Genomic DNA, 22,634 nt, shown 5'->3' with positions numbered 1-22,634 from the left:
ATAGAATTATTCCAATAGTATTATTGGAAGAAGAAGAAAGCTTGCATGATTATTTTTAGTAAATTATAGCCGTGCCTATATGGTGTCCAAACATATTGTAATGGTAATGTAAACCCGTTCTCCCTCTAACACTTATCTTTTTCTCCTGTAGGCCATGGAGAGCTAAATGGTACTGCAGGAGACAGATACCCTCCTCCAAAGACACTGGGCTCCAACAAAGCTGCAAGTCAGACTGCCTCTCGGGTTCCCAACGGCAGCCAGCAAGCCATCGACACGAACCCCAACCAGCTAGCCAAGGCCCTCCCCTTTGGGAAAACGGGCAGCAAAACTAAAATCTTGATTCATAAAAACAGTATGGACAAAAAAAATGAAAAGTCTTACGAAAGCAAACCGAAAGAGATCAAATGCGCAGACAAGGGGGAGGCCGGGCATGTTCAGAACGGTTTGCTGGCAAACAACTCTGGATATATAACTAATGGCTACGTGGGCAAAGTCACTGAGAATGATGGCAGTGGGTCTGAGAGTGGATATGCCACACCCAAGAAAAGGAAAGCCAGGTGCAACAACACTAAGGGTGCAGCTGGGTCCAACTTGGTGATGGACAAAATGACGGACGATTATGCCGAGTTGGAGAGTTTTAAGCCGGATCCGTTTGCAGACCAGAAGGGAGTAGGGCGACTGGATAACTCCAAGGCTCCATGGAAATGTGAGGCTGGGGTTTCTAGTGCTGGCCGTGTTAAACTAAGTGCTGGAGACGTGCAGAGGAAAAACTCTGATGCCAAACCCGTCCCAGGCAAAAAGTTTGATGACCGGCCCAAGGGGAAAACGTCCTCAGCTGCCTCCTCTAAAGAGGACTCCTGGACATTGTTTAAACCCCCTCCTGTTTTCCCAGTGGACAACAGCAGTGCTAAAATAGTTCCCAAAATAAGTTATGCAAGCAAAGTTAAAGAAAATCTCAACAAAACAGCCCTGAACAACTCTTCTCTCTCTTCCCTGGCCTTCTCTCCACTGGCTGTGGAAGTCACAGCTTTGAACTGCGTGCCCCAGGTCCCTATGTCTGCCATGAAGTCTGTGTCTACGGTTAACTTTCCCAACGGGCCCCTTTTAGCAGGAGCTGACGGGAGTTCATATCTCCTTGGGAACCAGCCTCTGCTGACCACTGCTGCTAGTACTGTATCACATGGGCTGCTTGGGGGAGCAGAACTTCTCCCCACAGAAGTGGGCTCTGCACCAACCCCCTCTGAACAAAAGAAGTCTAGCCTTTTTACCTACCCTTCAAATATGCAACACCTACTGCTTGGCATGACGCATGGGGAATTAGCCGGTCAGTCAAGTCAACACAGCCTGGGAGAAATATTTCAGAACCAGTGGGGCTTATCTTTTATAAACGAGCCTAGCGCCAGCCCAGAGGCTGGAGCGGATAAGCCTGCATGTGGGCAAATGGCCTTGGAGCGTGCCATCCCATCGGTTTCACAGGGTGCTGAAATAGCTGTCTCAGGAAACGAGCGCCCCGTTTTTCCCAAGGCATATGAGCTGGAGAAACGGACTAGCCCTCAGGTTCCAGATGGTGCTGCCCTTAAAGTGGCTCTTGTGTTGGGGGGAGAGGGTGCTGGGTTATCCTCTGAGCCACAACATTTAGGAAAACTGCAAAAGACCGACGCTGCTAGCCAGGGTTCTTTAGTGTTTCTGTCCAAGGACTATGAGATAGAAGCTCCTCCTCGGACCTCCCTGACAAACACTTTACAAGCCTCCGCCAAAGATAAGAAGTACCACGGAGGCCTTGAAAGGATTGATAGCTGTGCTTCTTTTGACCTGAGGGCTGCTATTCTATATCACGCTAAAGGTAAATCATTTTTGTCTCCTTTGGGCTTGACGGGAGAGGTGGTGATCGTGGGGGAGGTACTTTAACGTCTAGTTAGCTCCGGTATTGGCTCTTTAGCCCGTCTCTGGTTCACATTCTTCAAATGAAAATATAATTGATGTCCATGTTTATTTTATTACTTGGAAGAATTTAACGATTGGGGGCAAAAAAAAAGACAGAAAATGTTTAGCAGCGTCATAAGATTCTTTTACATTACAGTACAATAGCTCTTCATTAGAACGCTTATTTTCTAACAGTAAGAATCTTTGATCCATAAGAGATTTGGTTGACATTTGTGACTTTGGTGTAGATTTACTAAACAACGGTGTGAACCGTACCAGTTCTTATGCCTCTAGAAGACCTCTTGGGCCCTATTTATTAAGCCGTTCTGTTCGTGGTAAATATGTTGCCCATTCACTTTTGATGATGGAGCGAGGAGACCTGCTAAGTAGTGTTGTACCGGGTCCTACTTTAAAAAAAAAAAAAAAAATGGTACCGGGTACTCCGGGCAAAATCAATTGTTCTACCCGGCCAGGTACCCGCATGGCACTTACCTGCAGGGTGGAGGAAGACCGCGGCGACATCTAGGAAGATCAGCGGAGGTGCTGTGGCAGCATCAGAAGTCTGAATTCAGCCGGCTGTCGAATAGGAACGCTCGTGCTCCGGTCACATGGTTCCCCGGCACAGACTATCTGCTGTGTAATGGATTTCTGATGCTCCCGCGCCGGCATAATACAGACTTCTGATGTTGCCACCGCCACCGGACCTCTGCTGATCTTCCTAGATGCCGCCACGGTCTTCTTCACGGGTCTTCCTCACCTTCTGTCGCTGGCAGCAGTAAGTGAAGAAGTATTTTCAGCTACTCGACGCCGAGTAATACCCGGAGCCGGGCCCACTTCTCAGTTGCCGGGTCAGGTCCGGGTAGCTGAAAAAGCGCTGAGTACCGGGTAATTTCCAGGTACTCGGTACATCACTGCTGCTAAGTGTATGAGCGCGATATCCACCTTGGCCAATAGTCTTTTTCTCAACGTGTTTTGCCGTTCCATGGACCACTACTGACCAGATCAGTGTCAGTGAGCGTAGCGGAAAGTATCATTTTGTTATTGGGTCATTTCAGAGCTATAATTTATAATTGGAATGTAGAAGCTTAATTCCCCACAATTAGCTGGAGCTGTAGAGATCAATCCATCTGTTTTGAACTGTGTACCATTCGTTACACTTCAGTTAATTTAGTCACATCGGCTATGGGCTTGCTGTTCCAGAATGCAGCGATGCGCAAACTGGGGGGTGCACCCCTCGGGGGGGGGGGGCACGAGACTTTATTGGGGGGGCGCGTGTCGCGCGACGGTTATAGTCAACTCTTTGATAAAGTGCCCTTCGGCAAGAAACGCATCAGAGGAACCTTCCTGTTTTGTTGTTGTATCGTGGCTTTGACTGAACAAATTAGCCTAATTTTTAACCCACCTCCAGCCCGAATTCTTGCAGTGCTTGTTCCCGTTTTTTTCCGTCTTCAGTCTATGTAATGGATATGCATATGACCCATAAACCGTTATGCAAAAGCTGTCAGAAAATGTGCTTTCCCACCAAGTTTACCTTTTAGGATATTCCCTAGCAAAGGTCAGAAACTCATGAGCGCACCTGGGCCCTGAAATCTGCTTTGTGGGCCCCATTGTCTCCTATTTTACTGCTTAAACTGCAGACAGGGATTCTGGGTAATGATATGCAAAAGTCCCTTTTTTTTTTTTTAGCTTCCCCACCATATTGCACATGGAGCTTTGTGTCTCCCTGCCTTTCATAATATTACACAACAAAGTCTGAGCTTGGGATGCATCACAAGGCAAATTCCATAACGAGGCTCAAAGGAACAGAGACCCACGATTTAGAGGCCCAAGGAAGAAATCATGGCTCATGGTATTTTACCTCTGCTATACTTTGTGCTGTGGAAGGTACTTTTCACTTTATCTGTACCAACCAAAACCCTATTGTGTTTTTGGGCATTCCCCCCAAAAATTGCGGTAACCTCTTTTTGTACCATTTGTATCGGTTATATCAGCGGTGCGCAAAGTTGGGGGCGTGAGACTCGCTGCGTGGGGTTTACCGAGGCCCCCGCACGCTTCCCGAAGGCATTTAAATTAATGCCGGGGGAGCTGCAGGACCTCTGTAAACCTTACTTACCTTGATTCAGACGCTCCTGGTGACGTGTCGCCATGACAACGTGGCGCCAGGACATCTGAATCAAGGTAAGAGGGGGGGGTGCGCGAGGAGAGGGGGAAAGCCAGCAGGGGGGCGCAAGGGGAAAAGATTGCGCCCCCCTGAGTTATATCATACTTGAGAATATTTGTATATTTTTTTTAATTTTTTTTTTTTACATTTTTAGACGAGCCTCTTTCAGTTATTTTTTTTTATATATTTTATAATATATTTGTTGGGGGCAAAAAAGAATCCAAACATGAAGTTTATTTACACATTAGTTGTCTGCCTGTTACGTCCTGTTTTTTTGTGTTTGTGTCTCTAGCCTCCGACTGCTGAAGTGATCAGGGCTGAGATATTATTCCGTTTTTTGGGAAATCGCCGCAATGATTAGGGCTCAAATGTTCCATCTTCCACCAGTCCCTTGAATTTATCACTAGCCCAGCGCTAGAAAGAAACGGGGCACAGAACCGTATCGTAGTCACAGCTTTACTTGCCGGAATTGTGCACTCCAATGCCCAAGCGGAGATGTGATTTGACAGCTCTGTCGCTAGTGCGGTTCTTTGCAGCCACGGTGTTCCCAGCACCACTTGTCCGCCTTAATTTGTCACTCATCCTAGACGCGCTCTGACAGTGACAACCACTTATAAGCATGTCAACAAAAAATGAGATGGTTGGAAGTGATAAGGGAGAAGAAAAGAGAAGGCCGTGAGATATTCAATTATTGTATCAGAAGTCCAGTCACTAATCCTCTGTAGTTATTGTATTTAAAAAAAAAAATATTATATTTGTCTGGTTAGGACGAATGGAGCAATAAATATAGTTGTTTTTTTTTTTTGTCGTTAAACGGTGATCTATATTTGCTTTTATGTACGATTTGTTATTGTAATATAAAGATGGATGTAGCACTCAATTTATTTTATCTATCATTTATAAATTAATTGAACGTTTTTAAAAGTACAAAAATTGAAAAAGGTAAATCATAAAGGCTGCCTCTGCTTAAGCCAAACATGCATAGAATAGTCAAATGGGTAGTAAAAGGACACAAAAGAAGTGGTTTGATGGGAAATGATTACATATTTAAGGCAGAAAGCCTTTTTGACATAATGAAAATGGAAAATGTTTTCCTAGTTATGTCGTCTTTGGGGTACCATTACGATCTGACATATTGCAAAGTTGCTCTTTGACCGCTGAATATCAAGGCAAAAAGGCTCACTTATAGGCCTGGCTTGCAAGTTGCGCTGCGTAAATTAATTTATTTATAAAATATTTTACCAGGAAGTAATACATTGAGAGTTACCGCTCGTTTTCAAGTATGTCCTGGGCACAGAGTAAAACAAATAATACATGGTTACAAATACAGTTACATAAATGAACAGGGTATACATTATATATAAGACATTGCGTGCACAGTTAAAGATAATATATATTATGGGCGTATGAAACAGTTACAGACCAGGTTAAAATGTGAGACAGCCTTAGATTTGAAAGAACTTTAACTGGTGGTGGATGTGAGAGTCTCTGGTAGGTTGTTCCAGTTTTGGGGTGCACGGTAGGAGAAGGAGGAGCGGCCGGATACTTTGTTGAGCCTTGGGACCATGAACAGTCTTTTGGAGTCTGATCTCAGGTGATAAGTGCTGCAAGTGGTAGGGGTGAGGAGCTTGTAAATGTAGGGGGGTCGGAAAATGGAAGCGAAACAAATAACGACTCACAGTGTATTCTACATTGAAGGCTTGCCAACCATGTATGCAGCACATGACTAAATGGGCATTAGAATACAGGCAAGAAGAATACATCAAGTGACCCAAACATAAAAACGCGATGGGAAAAAGGCCATCTTTACAAAGCTGAGTATTCTTAACCATTTCAGCCAGGAGTCTTTCTGCGTCATTTCCTGAGACCATTTAATGTGCCGTTTCGCCCCTCATTCCTTTCCCTACACTCACATTTTTGGACAGTCTTTATCTGGGTAGAACGAGCAGAGCAATAAATATAGTTGTGATAGCCGGGCGCAGTGTGCAGTTACTAGAGGGACAGGCTATGACATGCACAATATGTAGTCTCTCTCGTTGTTTTTGTTTTATACGAAGTACATCGATCATGGAAATACCAAGTTCTTTATCCTATGTATGTCAAATTATTGTTGTGGTAGGATTTACATATTTTATATGATCTATTTTAGAAGTTTTCTATATTTTAGGATAATACGGTATAACCTTTTTGTATTCTTTATTTTAATCTCAAATCTAGTTATTGGGTCTTGAAGGGCAAAATTTTGGTCATTAACAAAATTGGTCTCGGGGTACCAGTAGTAGCCTAATTCAGAGCACCTGGTTACCATGCAACACTGGTTTAACACCACCATTTTTCAGAAATAACTTGACTTGATTTCCTAAGATTCAATGGCCAGTAGTGACCATAGCCAGATCTGCGCCATCACTTCTGAATCAGCGATACCCACGATTAAAGTCATTAGCAGATATCGCCAATTCAGGCACGGATTGCTTTTTAATGACTCCCGCCCACTGAATCTTAAGAGATTAAGTCAAGTTATTTCCGGAAAAAAACAGTGCTGTTAAAGTGTTGCATGGAACCTTGGTGTTCTGCGTTAATGAACCGTAACATTCAAAATTGATATTACCCCGGTGTTCCTTATGAGCACTGAAACACTGATGCTCTGAAACCATTGCAGTTTGCCTGATTCACTTTTACAAGGCTGCGCACATGAGTTCTTCTTTATCCCTACATAAAGGCAAATTTGTCATGTGAATGCATGTATTAAATCTATATAGATATGGCTTTTATGTGTATGAAATGGAGTAGTTTGGATGAGTGTTGGCTGGTCTCGTAGGGCGATCATGTCGTGAGAGAAGTAATTCATGGACGGGAAGAGTGAGGGAGGAGAGCACTGCAAAAGGAACACTGAAGTTATGGGAGCTCACCATTATGGTGCATGCATGAAAACGATAATTGTCAGATGCAAAAAAGTGCCCTAGAAACTCTACAGAAAATGATGTGGTATATGAAGCTGTAGTTGCAACCACATTTGTTCCCATCTGCAGATAGAACCTATGAGTCCTATAACACATGACTAATCAGTTTTAGGTGAACTGTCGGCCACCAGTTTTTGCAGCTCTTAAGTCAATAAAGCTGACTGGGTAAGCAGGTGGATAAGGGATTGTTTTTATGTTGCTGGATCAAAGGGTTGAAAGAGAAAACAGACCTTGGGATTAGTGGCTCGCGGTCTCAAAGGTGGCTTTTCATCAGTTTCTCAGCAGGAACTCAAAACATTGCACTGGCTTACCCCAGTGCCCACTGGGAGAATTAGCCTTCACAAAATGAGAAACGTAAGCTTGCATTCCCTGCGCGTGTGTGTGTGTGACGTTGGAGACACATTTTGTTTCCTCCGCAGTTAAAATTCCAGAGCTCACAGCTACAGTGCCACCTGCTTGGCCTCTTCAGAGTATACTTGGCCAGCTAAATGAAAGCATTATGCTCCTGGGTAACTCACTACTGTAAGTGCCTGAGTGAACATCTTCAAAACCACAGGCCCTGGAGAGGCAGATAGTATTTTGTTACTTCACTGCAGCATAATATGTGGGAGCTTTATTTCTGGACTTGTAGGTCTGTGCCAAACTGGCCATGTCAGTCACACAAAATCGCTTCCCTAGCAGTGGCAATGTGAAGGCGACAAATGTGTAAACCTCTATTACAACAGGGCAGTCTTCATAGTGAAATCAATTGCAGTATTGCAATGAATTCCAAACTTTCTCTTCCCACGGTTTGTTCCCTTCAGCACTTTGTGGAACATTACAATGGCAATATCAATAGGTTTGCAAACCACCACCCATGTTTCTTCTGTGCATACAAAAAGTAGGAAAAACGTCTTAGTACAAGAGCGAACAGCCGCAGTAAAGATAGTTAACAAAACTAGCTGGATATCTTGTTTAGATGAACCATGTACTGAAAATGGCACAAGCCTGTTTTAATTGCTCTCCTAAACATGAACACTTGGCAAAATGGTAATTTAAATATTATTTTTGTTTCTCTCCTATGAATGTATATTGCAGTATGAAAGGTCCAGAAGATTTTATCCTGTGTGTAATTCTTTCAGTATTGAAAATATTCTATCCAAACATGAAACCCAGCTGCAGCTCTATTTGTTATTGGATTTAAAACTACACAGTTGTAGAGGTTAGAAGCCATATTTACAAAGTGGTGCTAAGCAGTAAGGCACGTACGCTCCCTTCAAGGGAATGGGCTGTGGGGGTTGGCACCACTTAATAAATAAGTCTGTAAACCTCTAACCCCTTTGTGGTCTGAGGGGCCTTTGTTTTTGGTCTTGACACACATTACCAGTGGTCATAAAGCAACCCTGGAATAAAAACCTGCAGAGAACGTGTCCTGCATCTCTTATAATTTCTTCCACTCGCCTTTTCTACAGTGACCTAACCTGTGTCCTTTTTGTTTTCTCTACAGAAATGGAATTTATTTTGAACTTGCAAAAACAAGGTAAGTGTTAAGCACACTAGTAAAATCAAAATAAAGTTTGCTTTTCTTTTTTTGCATCCGCATCACCTCTTTCTGGCGTTAAAGATATTGTAAATGGTAGAAAGGACACTACAATGTGCAAATAATTAAAAAAAAATCCTCAGTATCTTACTGATACTTCAGGTATTCATTATAAGAACAATGTGCTTCTGGAAAACCACTTACAGTAGTATGACTGGACTATTACAACCAGCCAAAGCCTCTTCTGCTGTAGAATCAAGACTTGAGAAGCCACATTGGAGCTGTAACAGCAGAGCCTCACTGCTTGCCCTGATGTATATGAATCTGCACTGCGTGGTGACGTCACGCCGGTGACGTCCGCGAGCGAGACGGTGGTCGGCAGTGTGTAGCATCTGGGAGATCTCTGGACACCCGGTTGTATTTGGGCTCTTTTTACTTTTGCATCTACTATGCTGCTGTTGTAGCGGTATACAACCTTGACAGCTGTATAAATATTCATGGGTTAATATTTACACTTTGTGGCTAAGCGCTGGTAAGCAGTATTTTGGTCCTCGCTATACTTACTGGGTGTGTGTGTGTATATATTATATATATTATATATATATATATATATATATATATATATATATATATATATATATTCAGCTCATTATACTCCATGTGGCCTGTGGCTTATTTTGCCCACCACCTTATGTCCCCCAGAGTCTACACCTGACTAACATAGTTAATATATGTAGGAGTTTGTACCTATTACTACACATCCAGGTTCCTTACCTTTGTTGATCCTGGTACTATTTCTTCCAGACACACGTTCTCAGCTTTGGGGGTTTTATTCCAATTTTATTTTCCACAAGTGCATACTATGCTGCTGTCTATATAGAATTTAAACTGAATGCCTGCTTCCTAAAGAAAAACATCTTCTGGGGGCTTGATCTTTGAACCTCACTAAGTTTAAATAGCTTAGTACAGTTGATGTGGTTAAAAATAGTTCAGCCATCACAACAATTTCTACATGAAAACCCTTGCCCTGTGTGTTTTCGCATTTTTCTTGCTTAATGCGAGAATAATAAATGTATTTTCTGTGCTACGTGAAGAACTACTGATTCTACATCTGTCCAGACCAGGAATTCTTGAGCGGCTTCTAGGCATACTTTTGTGGGTCTCTATGAAAGGTTCTGTTGGGGATACAAGTCATTATAGCTGTATTAAAGCCATTATAGGTTCCCTCTTCCTGTATTTTAGTAACACGGTCTAGTAAATAAGCCCAAGGGGGAAAAAAAGTGATCTTGATGCAGGCAGTACATCCAGGTAATGAATTACAGGAAAAAATGTTTTCCTTGTGAGGGTAGTGGTTACAAAGTCCATGAAGTTCAGTGCACTCCAGGACAAGTTGCTCACCTACAACATATTAGAAACATTTAGCTTTGCGTTGCTTTACGGACTCTAGAAAAAAAAATTCCTGTGAAAATTGATGCTTTAAACAGCAACATATGATAGCATTTGGAATGTGTGAAACATTCCTTTCTTGGATCTAAACCCCTAAGAAAACCAGAATGATTGTTGTTGTGTTGTTTTTTATTTTATTTGTATGCATTTGTACTGTTAAGAATTCGGTTTAGGTTTACATTTGCAAATCTGGATAATGAAACCATTGCATTGTCACTTTAGGCTTATGCCCAAAGAAAGGGCTGGAAATATTCCTGCTAGGTAATCCGGATGTCTGTATAAAAGTAATATTTACATTTTTGTAATCAAGGTATTTGGCCATATTTACTGTGGTGTATTGGGGTGCTTCCTGGTCACTGTCATGCTGTGATGTCACCACTCTGACTTCTGACCCAGGAAGCAGAGTGAAAGCTATGTACAGCAGGGGTGGGCAACCTATTTTTCAATGTAGCCACAGGTGTGGCGAAAATTAGAAGTGAAAATAGCCACACCATGCAATAATTGAGGTATTTTGTTGCGCATGCAAAAATTTAAAACACTGTATGTATATATACATGCGCACGCGCGCACACACACACACATATCACATTTCGTGTGTGTGTGTGTGTGTGTGTGTGTGTGTGTGTGTGTGTGTGTGTGTGTGTGTGTGTGTGTGTGTGTGTGTGTGTGTGTGTGTGTGTGTGTGTGTGTGTGTGTGTGTGTGACAGGAGGGGGCCAAAATCAGCTGAGTGGAGAAGAGCAGGTGGGGGGGGGGCAGTTTAGCAGAGCGAGCAAGGAGGGGAGACAGAACAGAGGGAGCTAGCGCTACCAAATTGTTCAATCAGTCAGTCGGGGGAACGGAGCAGCAGCGGGCAAGTTTTTTAAATGGCATGATACCTGGGTTCCCCTCCACAACGCTTGCGCAACTGGTTAATCGGCTTCCATAACTCCCCCCCCCCCCTTCTGATGCGGCGCCGTGAAGGTGAGAGAGGCAGATTGACAGCGGAGTGCTTCTCCGCATGGGGTCTGCACAGCTAGGCTGTGCAGGACACAGAATGGAGTTCTTGGAGGGGGAAGGTAGGGCTAGACTAGATCAATATTAAATTCGCCACACTTAGCCTGCCAATTCGCCACAAGTGGCGAATGGCGATAGGGTTGCCCACCTCGGATGTAGAGTAACATCAGGGTTTAGACAGACAAGCATCAGTCTGAGGTAACAAGCGGAAGTTCTCATGCCAAGGCTACAGGTCAGCAGCAATAAAGTTGCATATGACCTATGTATCCTTATATACTTATAATACCGTTTTGGTGTAGTCTTTCATGTAGGTTTGTGATATCATTCTTACTATACACTAGCAGTTTACTAGTACTTTTTTCTTAGACCAAAAAAGTGCATTAAGGATTCCCAATGTACAGACTCTGGCCAGGCTTGTTATTTTTATTCGTTGTGTGAAGCGGGCTTGAGGCGTTAAAGGTCAGGCTATGACGACCTACAGTATTGTACTTCGGATCTATTGTACCTGTAATTTGTACTATCTAGTCCTTACTATGTATTTTATACACAATAATATATTTTCTAATCCCTGGACAAATTGGCTGTATCGATTTTTATCATCTGATCTTTAAGCTTCATTTGCTAAACTGGTGGGCAATTAACATCTCAGTGTATGAAATACCTGTTTGGATGCTGTAACTCTAATACAGTGCTGCCACTTCAGGCTTCTTTTGAGTGAGTGTGTGTGTGTGTGTGTGTGTGTGTGTGTGTGTGTGTGTGTGTGTGTGTGTGTGTGTGTGTGTGTGTGTGTGTGTGTGTCAAATGGCAATATTACTGTATGCTCATTTGCATGTCTTAGACAGGTCTGCAACCCTGCCTTTCACCATTATCACCCAGAACACAGTGCTTCTCCTGTAGCAAGGGATTCTGGGAAATGGCATGCAAATGAGCACACAGTGCCATCTTTTGCTTCAAAACCATATTACATGGTCCCCTATAAGCTTATGCTTGCTGCATTTCACAGCTTTGAGCACAGCCTGGGTTAAGATGCATAATCAGTAAACCCACCCGCTGACAGCTGTTTCGACCTTAATGGGTCTCATCAGTGTGGGGTTGGTTATACTGGCTATGCAAAATGAAGCATGGGATAGGATTCACCACTCTTAGTTAAGTAATGGTGGGTAAAAAAAAGTGACAAAAACCCTCCACAGTAAAGCATATAGCAAATGGAAACACGCACACACATAAATACACATATACATACATACTAAGGGCCTCATGCAGAGAGCAGCGCTATTTGCAATCTCGCCATTTTCCGGAGAAAATCGCGCTAAAAACAGCTGAAAATGGCGAGTTAGGAAAAAAGCGCCATTTTTTTTTCTATTTGAAAATCTCGCCGCGCGGCTGGCGAGAAACTACATCTCGCCAGTCTGAAAAATATCCGAATTCAGAAAGGCGCGCTCGCCATCTAGCGGCTGTTTTTGGCGCGATTTTCTCCAATTTTCTCCGCCAACTAAAGTTGGCAAGAAGCAGGAGCTCGCCGGCTATAGGGAAACAAAAAAAAAAATGCGCGATTTTTTTTTTTCCCTTTCAGCTGCGCGCATCTCCTCATTTACAATTCTCCACATGCAGTAATGCTAAAAATAGCGGATTTCGCCCATTTCTGCATATGGAGAAAAAACCTCTCCATTAAAGCTACTTTTTCTTAAACTCTCCAATTTATTCTAGCGCTGCTCTCTACATAGGCCCCTAAGCTGGTTACTGGGGAAATGGATAGCTAATGTACAGCGTGCTCCATCAGTTAGGGCCTGGGTGAAGGGTCCAAAATCCAGTGTTCCCCTAGAAAGGGGAATACCTTGAGGTAAAAACGGAAAAAAACAGACAAGCATAGCTTGTATAAGAAACTGTATTACAATAGTAAAAAAGGTAATATCACTCACTCGCATGTGAGAAGACACCGGCGGGTATGGAGTCGCACGAGCACATGAACCGTGGAGAAATCTTTCAGCCGGTCCCAGCTGAGGTCTGTGCGGTAGTTCCTCCGGTCTGTGTCCAGCACTGGATCCCGGAAGTGACGTCACACGCTCTCGAGTGTTTGCCTCAGTCTTCGCGTTGGCAGTTCAGCTTCAGACACTGGGTCCGTTCTTAGCTCCTTCTCCGTCAGTTTGGCGTCCGCCAAACACAAGGAGCTGTAGTGAAAGGTCTGGCTCTGTGCTGACACAATACGCCTATCTTAATAGCCGTACTAGTTTCGCACACCTGGCTTCATCAGGGGATCTATATAGTATTTCTGCATCCACTGAACATCAAAAGCAGAATTTGTTTATTTTGGAGTGCCAACTGGAGTGCTACTGGGAAAGTGACCAAGTATAGAACAGTAAACAAAGTAGCCCCAATGCACATCCAATTTGACGAATTATTTAGTCTATTTCTATATTTTATTTTATTTTTTAGAAGTATGGTTCATTTAGTTCAATCTTTTGGCCTCACAAGAACTGATAACTAGGAAAGTCCTGATGCTTTTGGAACTAATAGGTAGCTTGAAAACACTGCCAGTACCCACAGTTAAACATACGTGCGCACAAACATAACCTCTAACCTATGAACACTTAAATACAAGTTCCATTTATGGTGTCATTGCAAAGATTCTTCCCGTTGGTGAGCGAGTGCATCTTGGTAAAATCGCTCTCTTCTCTATTTCAGATCCAAAAAGAATAATCACTTATAATGAAGCCATGGACCGCCCTTATCACTGAGGCTACTGCGAGGGGACTTCTGGCTTTTCCTTTCCTACAGCATTTAATCTGTGCATGAGAGACATTAACAGGCTGTCATGCCCCTGTCACAATCTTCACCGTAACAGAGGAAGAAGCATACATAGAAATCATCGGATATAATGACATAAATATATATATATATATACCTACAAATATATATTTTGTTTAGATAACTATGTATAGAAAAATCTCTCTATATAAAAAAATATATATATAGTTATTTAAACAAATGAAAAAGGTGACAATACAATTCAGACACTTGACCGAATCAGGAAGAATATATTTTCCATGGGATAAGAAGACAATTATTTCATTGTTGGTACAAAAAGGTTTTTTTTTTTTTGTTTTTTTTTGCCTTAGATCCTTTTTTTGGGGGTGGGAGGGGGAGCAGGGGTGAGGTGAATGGTATTGACAAGAAGCATGACTTTTGTTGTCATGTTACCTGCCATTTGGAAGTTGCACAGGAAGTCATGGCACAAGTGCTCGTCTGCTTATTTTCCAACAAGAGGAGAGCACGCAAAGAATGCTGGGGAAAAAATGGAAGGCCGCTTCATCCTTATCCCTCGCAGTTTACGTATCTTTATGTTAAATAGATTCGGTGTATAACACTTAGCCCTGCAAAAATGCCAGGAAAAACCGTGGCTGGATTTCTAGTTTCAAAGTAACGCAGTTTATATATACAGTACCATTTTTTTTTATTTTTTTTTAAATAATAATAATACATACTCCTGTTACCGTGCCAGGATTTTCCAAGGAATAAAAGATCCAAGAAGAACAGATGAAAGGAAAAAAAAGAAGTCTTTTTCACTATATTTTGGGAACTGGGGAATGTCAGATTTTCAGTTCTGGAAAATTTGGACAAGCAGGTTTTCTTTTGTTTGGACAGTGGAATTTTTTCCTCTTCAATGAAGAAACACAAGAAAATGCTATAAAAAAAAATGCAAAACAAAGGAATCTATGTAGGCATTTAATATATTTAAACAATCTATAAAAGAGCGTGAGAGCTGTTCCCAGAATTTGATGTCATTTACAACAGAGGAGCAAGTTGAATGGAACTGCTCAGGACTTTGGCTTCTTCACCTCGCTGTGTTTCTAATCCCTAACCTTGGTTTGTTTTTGCTATAACCCCTCCTGTTTGGGAGGGGATATCGACTAATGGCAGAACCTTGTCCAGTTATTAACCCTCCAGTGCCGGTAGGGGTTAAGACACGGACGGTTTTCACTATGTACACTTCTGCCAGTGTTATAATTTGAATTCTTAACCCTTTTATCATTTGGCAATGCCCTCACTGTATGAGGGGCAATGCTCGAAAGCAGGACTCTAGCAATAAAGGTATTGACCCTTTCAGTGACAGTGGCCTGCAATGCATTGAATATTGGGGGAGGTGTAGCATTATATGCACAAGGTTGGAAATTCTGTCCCCACCTTTAATACCGAAACCCCTTTCTGATTTGCCATCTTTGTTCATTGAACAATGTCCCTCTATCTCTGCCCGCCTTTTCCCCTTGTAAGCTGCCATGCAGATCACAGTGCCTGGAGGTGCACTACCAGGCTTCCACCCCAGAGGGGGCTGCACGAGTACCTGGCGACGGGCAACTATTAGGCGTTTTTTAATTGAAAGGTGCTATATAAATAAGATGTTATCGTTTATGTTGCTGGCCCCTCCTGCAGTGAAGGGGTTAATCTCTTGCTTGCATGAAGTCCCCTCAATGCCAACCTGTCCGGCAAACATTTGTTTACATTAACACTTTCGCTGCCAGGATGCAATGCGTTGCGGGTCACTCTGGCAGCGAAAAGGTTAAGCTGCCTTTTCAGAAAAATCTTATGCAGAAGTGTAAGTGGTTTTGTGCGACCCCTTAGCCTTTGGTTTTGGAGCACCCCGTGAACTACACACACATTGAATACCAAGACCTGGGTTGGGACTCCCTATATATCTCTGGGACATGCACAGTATTGTTAATGCAATAGTGCGATTTCAATCTAGACCAGGGGTGGTTAACTCCAGTCCTCGGGGGCCACCAAGAGGCCCGGTATTGGGGATATCCCTGCTTCAGCGCAGGTGGCTCAGTCAGAGTGACTGAGCCACTGTTTGAGCCAGCTGTGCTAAAGCAGGAATATTCTTTAAACCTGGCCTGTTGGCGGCACTTGAGGACCGGAGTTTCACACCCCTGATATATAGACCATGTTTGCTAGCAATACTGCATATGTGCCTGGTCCTTGCTTTGCTTTCCAGCCTCCTCACATGGTTTTTCTTTCTGTATGGAAGCTCCAGCTTATGCATCACGTCTGAGGGTGGGAAGCGAGCGGGATGCAATGTGTATGTTACTAAAATGAAATACCCGGGGCTTCTGTTTGACGAATAGGTGCTGTGTCTAACCACGTAAACCACTGAGCTCTTTAGACCCCCTGACAGTGAAAGGGTTAAAGCAGCAGTACTAGCTATACAGGAAATCCAGTACCTACCTATCCTTTCCCACCCTATTTTTTAAATCTGGTTTCTGTGGGGGGAGAGGAGAGAGTTTATATTCTGCATCCACATTTTTAATGACACTGGTAATTTTAAGGAGAGATCTGCTGCAATCTTCCCAATGTCCCACAGTCATGATTTCTGGGTTACATAAATGACACAATTCGTGTGGTGTAATTTCCAGCAATCATGCCGCTGTGACTCAAAACGATTTTTGTATTACTGATGCTTCTTTTGAACATTAAAAAAAGGCTTATTTTTTTTTTTTTCATATGAAGCTGTTGATGGAACAATATTTTAAGTTTGCACCAGTTTTGTGTGTTTAAATGGTCCTAAAACGAAGCCACAAAACAAAAACAAAAAAAGATGTTTTTAAAGAACTGAAGCTCAAACAGTTACCCAGAAATCTATATGAAGCAGAAATTATTTCCCTAACAAGATAGAAAATAAAAAAATGAGTGTAGACCAATGGATCTCCCATAGTATAGGACCACACTAATCTTCCCACCAGAAATGGACCTCTAATTGTCCTGGAAAAAATAGTAACTTGTGGCCATTGCGAGCACTAAAGAGCAGTGCTCCTCTTATTCCCTGGCTTGCTGGCAGTGCTATTATTAGCATGGACATATTCCGTATCTGATAAGATGAGCTGGCCTGCTGGTGAAATCGGCGTAGCTCTGGCCTGGGAACACATGGGGAAAGTAATTAAATGAAGATGGCAATTAGGAAGGATTACTGCTTTAATGTCTTAACCTGGGACGCTTGTTTTTAGATATATTTTTAATTTCCTATCCCAGTGCATTTTGGTGCTTGTAGTCCAATGTGTTTTTAGCGTTTCAGAAAACAGAAAATATTATTTGCCTGATATTAAAAACAAGATTGGTTTGCATTGCATGCTGTGCGTGGCATGAACCAATTCAGAAAGCTCCATTCTGCCAAGCTCTCGGAAATATTACTGTTACTGCCACAGCCGGTGCCTCTCGCAGGGAACTTTCAGGAATGGGACCATCTGATTGGCTGAGACCATTACCAAGAATTAAATGAGCTTGGTACAACACTCCACTAATAAAACCGATCTTCTGCATGTTCTATTCACCCACAATTTGAGGGGAGGTCCGATTGTACGAGCTACATTTTGGTCTTGATTCAGTATGAGCGGAGCGGCTTCCCTGTGCAAGGGAAGGTTTTAGTCTCATTCATTTGAATGATACTAACCTATTTTCTCTAGCACAAGGAAGCAGCTTCACAGACTGGAACAAGGGCCTTTTTTGTTTTTAGCTGAGGCTCTGATTTGCAAGAAGTTAGAGTATTTCTCAAAATCATTGCTGGCTCTGTTTAACGTTGCCCTCAGCACCTTTAAAGAGGATTTCTTAAAAAGATCAATCTCGGATAGCCAACCCAATGTTTTTTTTTTAGTGAAGATGTTAATCTAATTGGCTTCCGTCCATGTCACCATATTTAAAGAAAATATTTAGCTGCTGCCTGTTTCTTGGGTAATTATGCACACAGCTCTTCTCTGGGCCCCTGAACGGTAGGGTTTGTCACTCGGATATTTACTTATCCTGCCCCCACTGTCGGAGCCTAAAAAGGTGAGGGGAAAGGGGTTTTATCTGGACATCACTTAAAGTAGCTAGACTCGCAAATGAGCCCCTCCCTTGTCTTACCATGTTTATAAACTACCCTTAAATATATATATTTTAAATAAAGGTTTTGGATTTAGGTGTTGGGGGGGGGGGGGGAGGTGATGTGTTCCTTGTCCAGATTTACCCATTTAAACATGTCACTTTTTTGTCTCCCGAGGGTCTGCTCATTGCAGAGGAAGAGATACTATCCATGATGCAGCTCTCCCAATAAAAGTTTTTCAAATGCTAATTTTTGTTGATTTATCTAGGTTGTCTTTCACTTTTAAATGAACTCTTCGTCTTATGGGAGGCAACGCAAGCCCACGTTTGAGTAGGAAAAACCCTGTAATGTTGTGTAGTATTGAGACTTATTTCCCTTTCCTGTGTTTTCAGTGTGTTTACATGTTAACTAACGGAACCAAAGGACAGAATCTCATAGCCGGAATAGTGTTCACATTTTGTGAAAAGATCCATTACTGGTTATTTACTTTACAGCAATTCCTTGCATTACTAAACCCTCTAAAATATTTTTGTGGCCATTATACTGGACCTCCACTGGGAGGAATGAGTATTCTGTGGAATTTGCGGTTGTGCTATTTGCAAATCAAGCTTTAAAGGTCCTGAATTTGTTGAGCTTCCAAGTATATTTACATTTTGAAAGAACGAAAAACGATAGAAAAGGTGTCGCATGGGTAAATGATTTCACATTATGTACTGGCCAGAGCGCACTATTTTTTTGTTTTTATTTTATCAAATCCAGAATTTCACCCACTTTTAATCATGGCTCCATTCTCAAAGATAATGCACCAATTGTAATTGTTAAATTCTGGGAAATGACATAGCACTCTAGCACAGGTTTGTGACTAAGGGAGGTGTTCAGTAAGCAGTAAGCCCCATAGCGGATAATCGCATTTCGATTGTCCGAAACAATCCTATGAACTTGATGAGCTTTTTCTGCAATCAGTCACTACCTGGCTTATTAAATAAGGCCCTTATTAAATATGCTGTGCCCAGGTTGTTTGCATATTAGTGAGGATTGGCAAACATTAATGTAAATGTCCTCAAATCATAGTTGGTCTATAACACTTAAATTAATAGACCGATAAAACTACTTGCCTGCAAAAGAACAATCTTTTGTGTGAAAGTCTCTCACGTGAAGAGATGGGCAAAACTTTTGCATGAGGTCACATATCTGTACTGTGGAGTCGTGAAAACAAAAATAAGCCGCCGAGTCTGAGATCGCATGTGATTTGCCAAGTATTCAGTGTATGTGCATCGCCATCTCATCTAATATGCTAATTTGCTAAATTCTCACCTTTTCTAGATTTCCTTAATGCTGAGACTACAAATTGGACACCCTCACAATGCTTTGCTTTCTGGTGATACTTCCCCGAAAGCTTACTAATTTAGCAACATTATTCGTGCTTCGAGGCTTGACGAAACGTTTTGCAGGGAATCGAGTTTGTGGGGGAAGAACGCTTTTAAATTTCGCAAAGTCATTTTGGACCAACTCCAGTTTTATTCCATTTACTTCCATGAATGGCGTCCGATGCACCCTCTTATCACAAAAGACCTACATTGCTCTGATTTCATGGAAATAGAGGCTAAAAGCTCCGTTAGGGTAGACCATGCCATGAACATTCTAATACAGTACCAAAGTCTCCGCTGAAAGGCTGGGGCAGAAATAAGTAGCACCAGCTGGGAAAAAACAAAAAATCCCATTGAAAGGAATATAGTTTGTTTTCTTTGATAAATTTGGTGCAATATTTTTTTTTCTTTTTTTTTTTGCCCAGTTTTTGCAGCCTGGAAACTTTGATAACTAACCCCTAGTGTATCTTGTTACGATGCATACATTTTCTTTTTTTATTTTATTATTGCAGTCTTTAATGCCTATATTTACAAGTGTCTTTATTTTTACTGTTTTTATTCCCATCTTGATGATAATAAAAATTCACGCAACGTCGTAAAATTCTCTGACCGTAATTAGGAACTCAATTTACAGTACTCTTGATATAAGCAACATTCTGTATTTAATTGGTATCTGTTTTCACTACAACCCACTAGTTTTATCATTTTGGAAAGAAATATATATTTTCTGATCGATCAAATGGCATTTTTACCAGAAAGCATATAATGTAGAAGCAAAATCCCTTCAATACAAAAATGTGTTTTTCTAAATTGAGAGATTGCATCTTTAAGCTCTTTATGGCTAAAGATGTGCCTGACGAGTGTAAGAGGTAAATTCAATATACTCCAAAGCCGCCATTCCGGCGGTTTTGCCGACGAAATTCTCCACTAAAGTCAATAGGGATTGTCGGCAGCCTGAATGACCGTTTCGGACTAGATCGAAATTAACCCCAAAGGTAATATGCTGTGAAGTTGCTTCTGCATGCTGGAGACTATTTTAGTCACATTCATTTAAATAGACTGATCTCTTCTCCAGCATGGGTGAGCGACTTCAAGGCATATTGAGCAAGGGCCCAAGGAGTGGTGTCCTGCTCTGTTTGGCTAATTCTACCTTTCTAACCTGTAATAATTCACTCCGAAGTGCTATTAACCAATACCATTTTTGATGGCATGATGCTTACATTCAGGCCGTGCACGGTCTGTGCAGGCCAAGGTGGATTATGCAAGTTGGATCGTATGATTTAAATTAAGTCGGCATTACAGACCTCGCTAGCATCTGAGCAGTAAATGCAGTTTGATATGGTAAACCCGATTTAGTACCTGAGAGGTTTGCTGTGCAATGCTTTAAAATGTGCACTGCAAGAGCTCTGCAATGTTGATACTTGCTTTATGTAGTGCTGGATGAGCATACACCGTTTGTAGGCCTCTGTAGCACTAGAGTGGTCAAGGATAGGTCTACTTGTAAGCACACACTAAGGCTGCATCCATAGAAGGACAAGCAGCGCTGAGCCGTGCGGACGCTCAGCACTAAGCCCCGGCATCCTTAATGAGGATGTCTTGAGAGGGGGCTTACGCGAGCGTCCGCAGGCGTGCTGAAGCGTTGGATTTTTCAGCCGACAGCCAAAGCTGTTTTTCAGCGCGCTGTCGGCTGAAAACATCCAATCAACGCGAAGCAGCGTCAACAGTGACGTCGGTGCCGTGACGTTGACATCGGTGCGTCGCGGGCTATTGGCCCAGCGATGTCACTGCCCCGCCTCCTGATCGCGCCCGCTGGCTCGTCTGCATGTGCATGAAATCACACAGGCTTCCGCAGGCAAGCCTCAGCGTCAGCGCGGTTCAGCACTGCTCCCCCCTCTATGGACGCAGCCCAAGAATAACTTTTATGCTTTTCCCTACTTTATAATTACTTTCATGGCTTTCATTCAGTTTGATAAAATGTACAATGTCATTTTTGGAATAAAACGGACCACACTGTCCAGATAGACACACCTCAAATGCTACCTCTGAACTTAGAAACCTGTTTGTTTTCCCCCCACACACTCGGGCCTAGAGAGCACTCGTGCAGAAACACCCTGGAGACCACAATCTTCAGTACAACCCACACCCATGTGCATGTGTTTTTTGTTTTTCCTAAATGGCTTAAGCATGTCTACTTAAGTGCAGATGTTTAACTCCAGCAATGTAAAGACGGACGTGCTGTATAGTCTCAGATGCATCGGGAAAACATATTATTTCTTGCACATACTGTAAATGGATGCAGGGTCAAAAAACGTCCAAAATGCACTGTTTTAGGTTACTCCCCAAGGACACATTTGGTGTCCGCATTTGCTCATGGTTTTGTAAACCCAACTTAGAATGAATAATTATATATTAATAATGAATGATACAATTTATAGAAGAGCCGCTGAAGCTAATTCTTTAGACACTGAACTTCAGCAGTGTGTCAGATAGTAACCTAACTCTTGAAATGCTTGGCTGACTGTAAAAGTAAGACTTTAAGTCGGCAGCACTTGTTAAATTTATAAAACCATGGTTTCCTTCTTAGTAAACGGTCCTTCTCTTTTCAAATACTTGAGGGGGTTGATTTTTTTTTTTTCGTAATTCACCACTTGGATACATTGTTCACTTTGACCTATTTAAAAAAAAAAATGTAAACTTGGTATGCATTAACGATGTCGTCATGACCTGGACAGGGAGCGCATAGAGGGAAAATAAAAAACATGATTTTAAAATACTAAATATTAAAAAGAAATGGTATCATTTGTAAAAAAATAATCATTGGTTCTCAGGTTATGCAAGGGCTTACTTTTTGTTTTAGTGTCTCGCGAGTGCTGCTGCTTTTGATGGAAACGGCTGGAAAATTGATGAACTGATCTGTTGAACTTGTTCTTTTTTTTTAGAAGCAGGTTGGAGTCATTAGTAATGATTATTATTATTATTTTTTTCATTCTCTGTTTCGCCTTTTTCCTGCTGTTTTTGTAATTACTATTACCTCTCTTCGCCTGTCTGTAACTGTCTCTCAAGTCCTCACACAATTCATTACTGAGCACTTAATAAATAACAGATCTTGAGAGCTAAATTGTCTGACTCTTGTAATTATTTACTTGCAAATGAGTGATTATTTGTGGTTGTCTTCTTTTGCAACAGATTTGTTGTGTGTGACTTGTAGCGAACTGGTAGATTATGCTAATTGAGTACACTGTAAATGACAGCTCAATCAATTTTCAAGCAGCAGTAACATTTACAGTAAGTGGGTAAGGTAAGTAGCCGCACTGGATAAAATGACATGTAAAGGTTTAGAGATGCAGGCACCTCTTTAATAGCTGGTGAAGTATGATTTTATGTGCTATAAGATTGTTTTTTTTTTGTTCATTTGAA

The 22,634-nt window shown here is 42.0% G+C and overlaps 1 protein-coding gene across 2 annotated transcripts in view; it reads left to right on the top strand.

The window, feature by feature from the left end:
• The window catches only part of NUFIP2 (nuclear FMR1 interacting protein 2), a 53,271-nt gene extending 31,412 nt beyond the window's left edge, over positions 1 to 21,859 (top strand). For both annotated transcript variants that reach the window (XM_075594189.1, XM_075594190.1), the window contains exons 2-4: positions 152 to 1,843; positions 8,531 to 8,563; positions 13,686 to 21,859. In XM_075594189.1, coding sequence (XP_075450304.1) covers positions 152 to 1,843; positions 8,531 to 8,563; positions 13,686 to 13,738 — 1,778 coding nt within the window. In that variant the 3' untranslated portion in view covers positions 13,739 to 21,859. The remainder of the gene's footprint in view (positions 1 to 151; positions 1,844 to 8,530; positions 8,564 to 13,685) is intronic.
• The last annotated feature ends 775 nt before the right edge of the window (positions 21,860 to 22,634 follow it).

The sequence above is a fragment of the Ascaphus truei genome, chromosome 3, assembly GCF_040206685.1.
Source record: "Ascaphus truei isolate aAscTru1 chromosome 3, aAscTru1.hap1, whole genome shotgun sequence".
NCBI lineage: Eukaryota > Metazoa > Chordata > Amphibia > Anura > Ascaphidae > Ascaphus > Ascaphus truei.
Note: the sequence above shows the minus strand (reverse complement) of the source record. Positions and strands in the feature narration are given on the sequence as shown.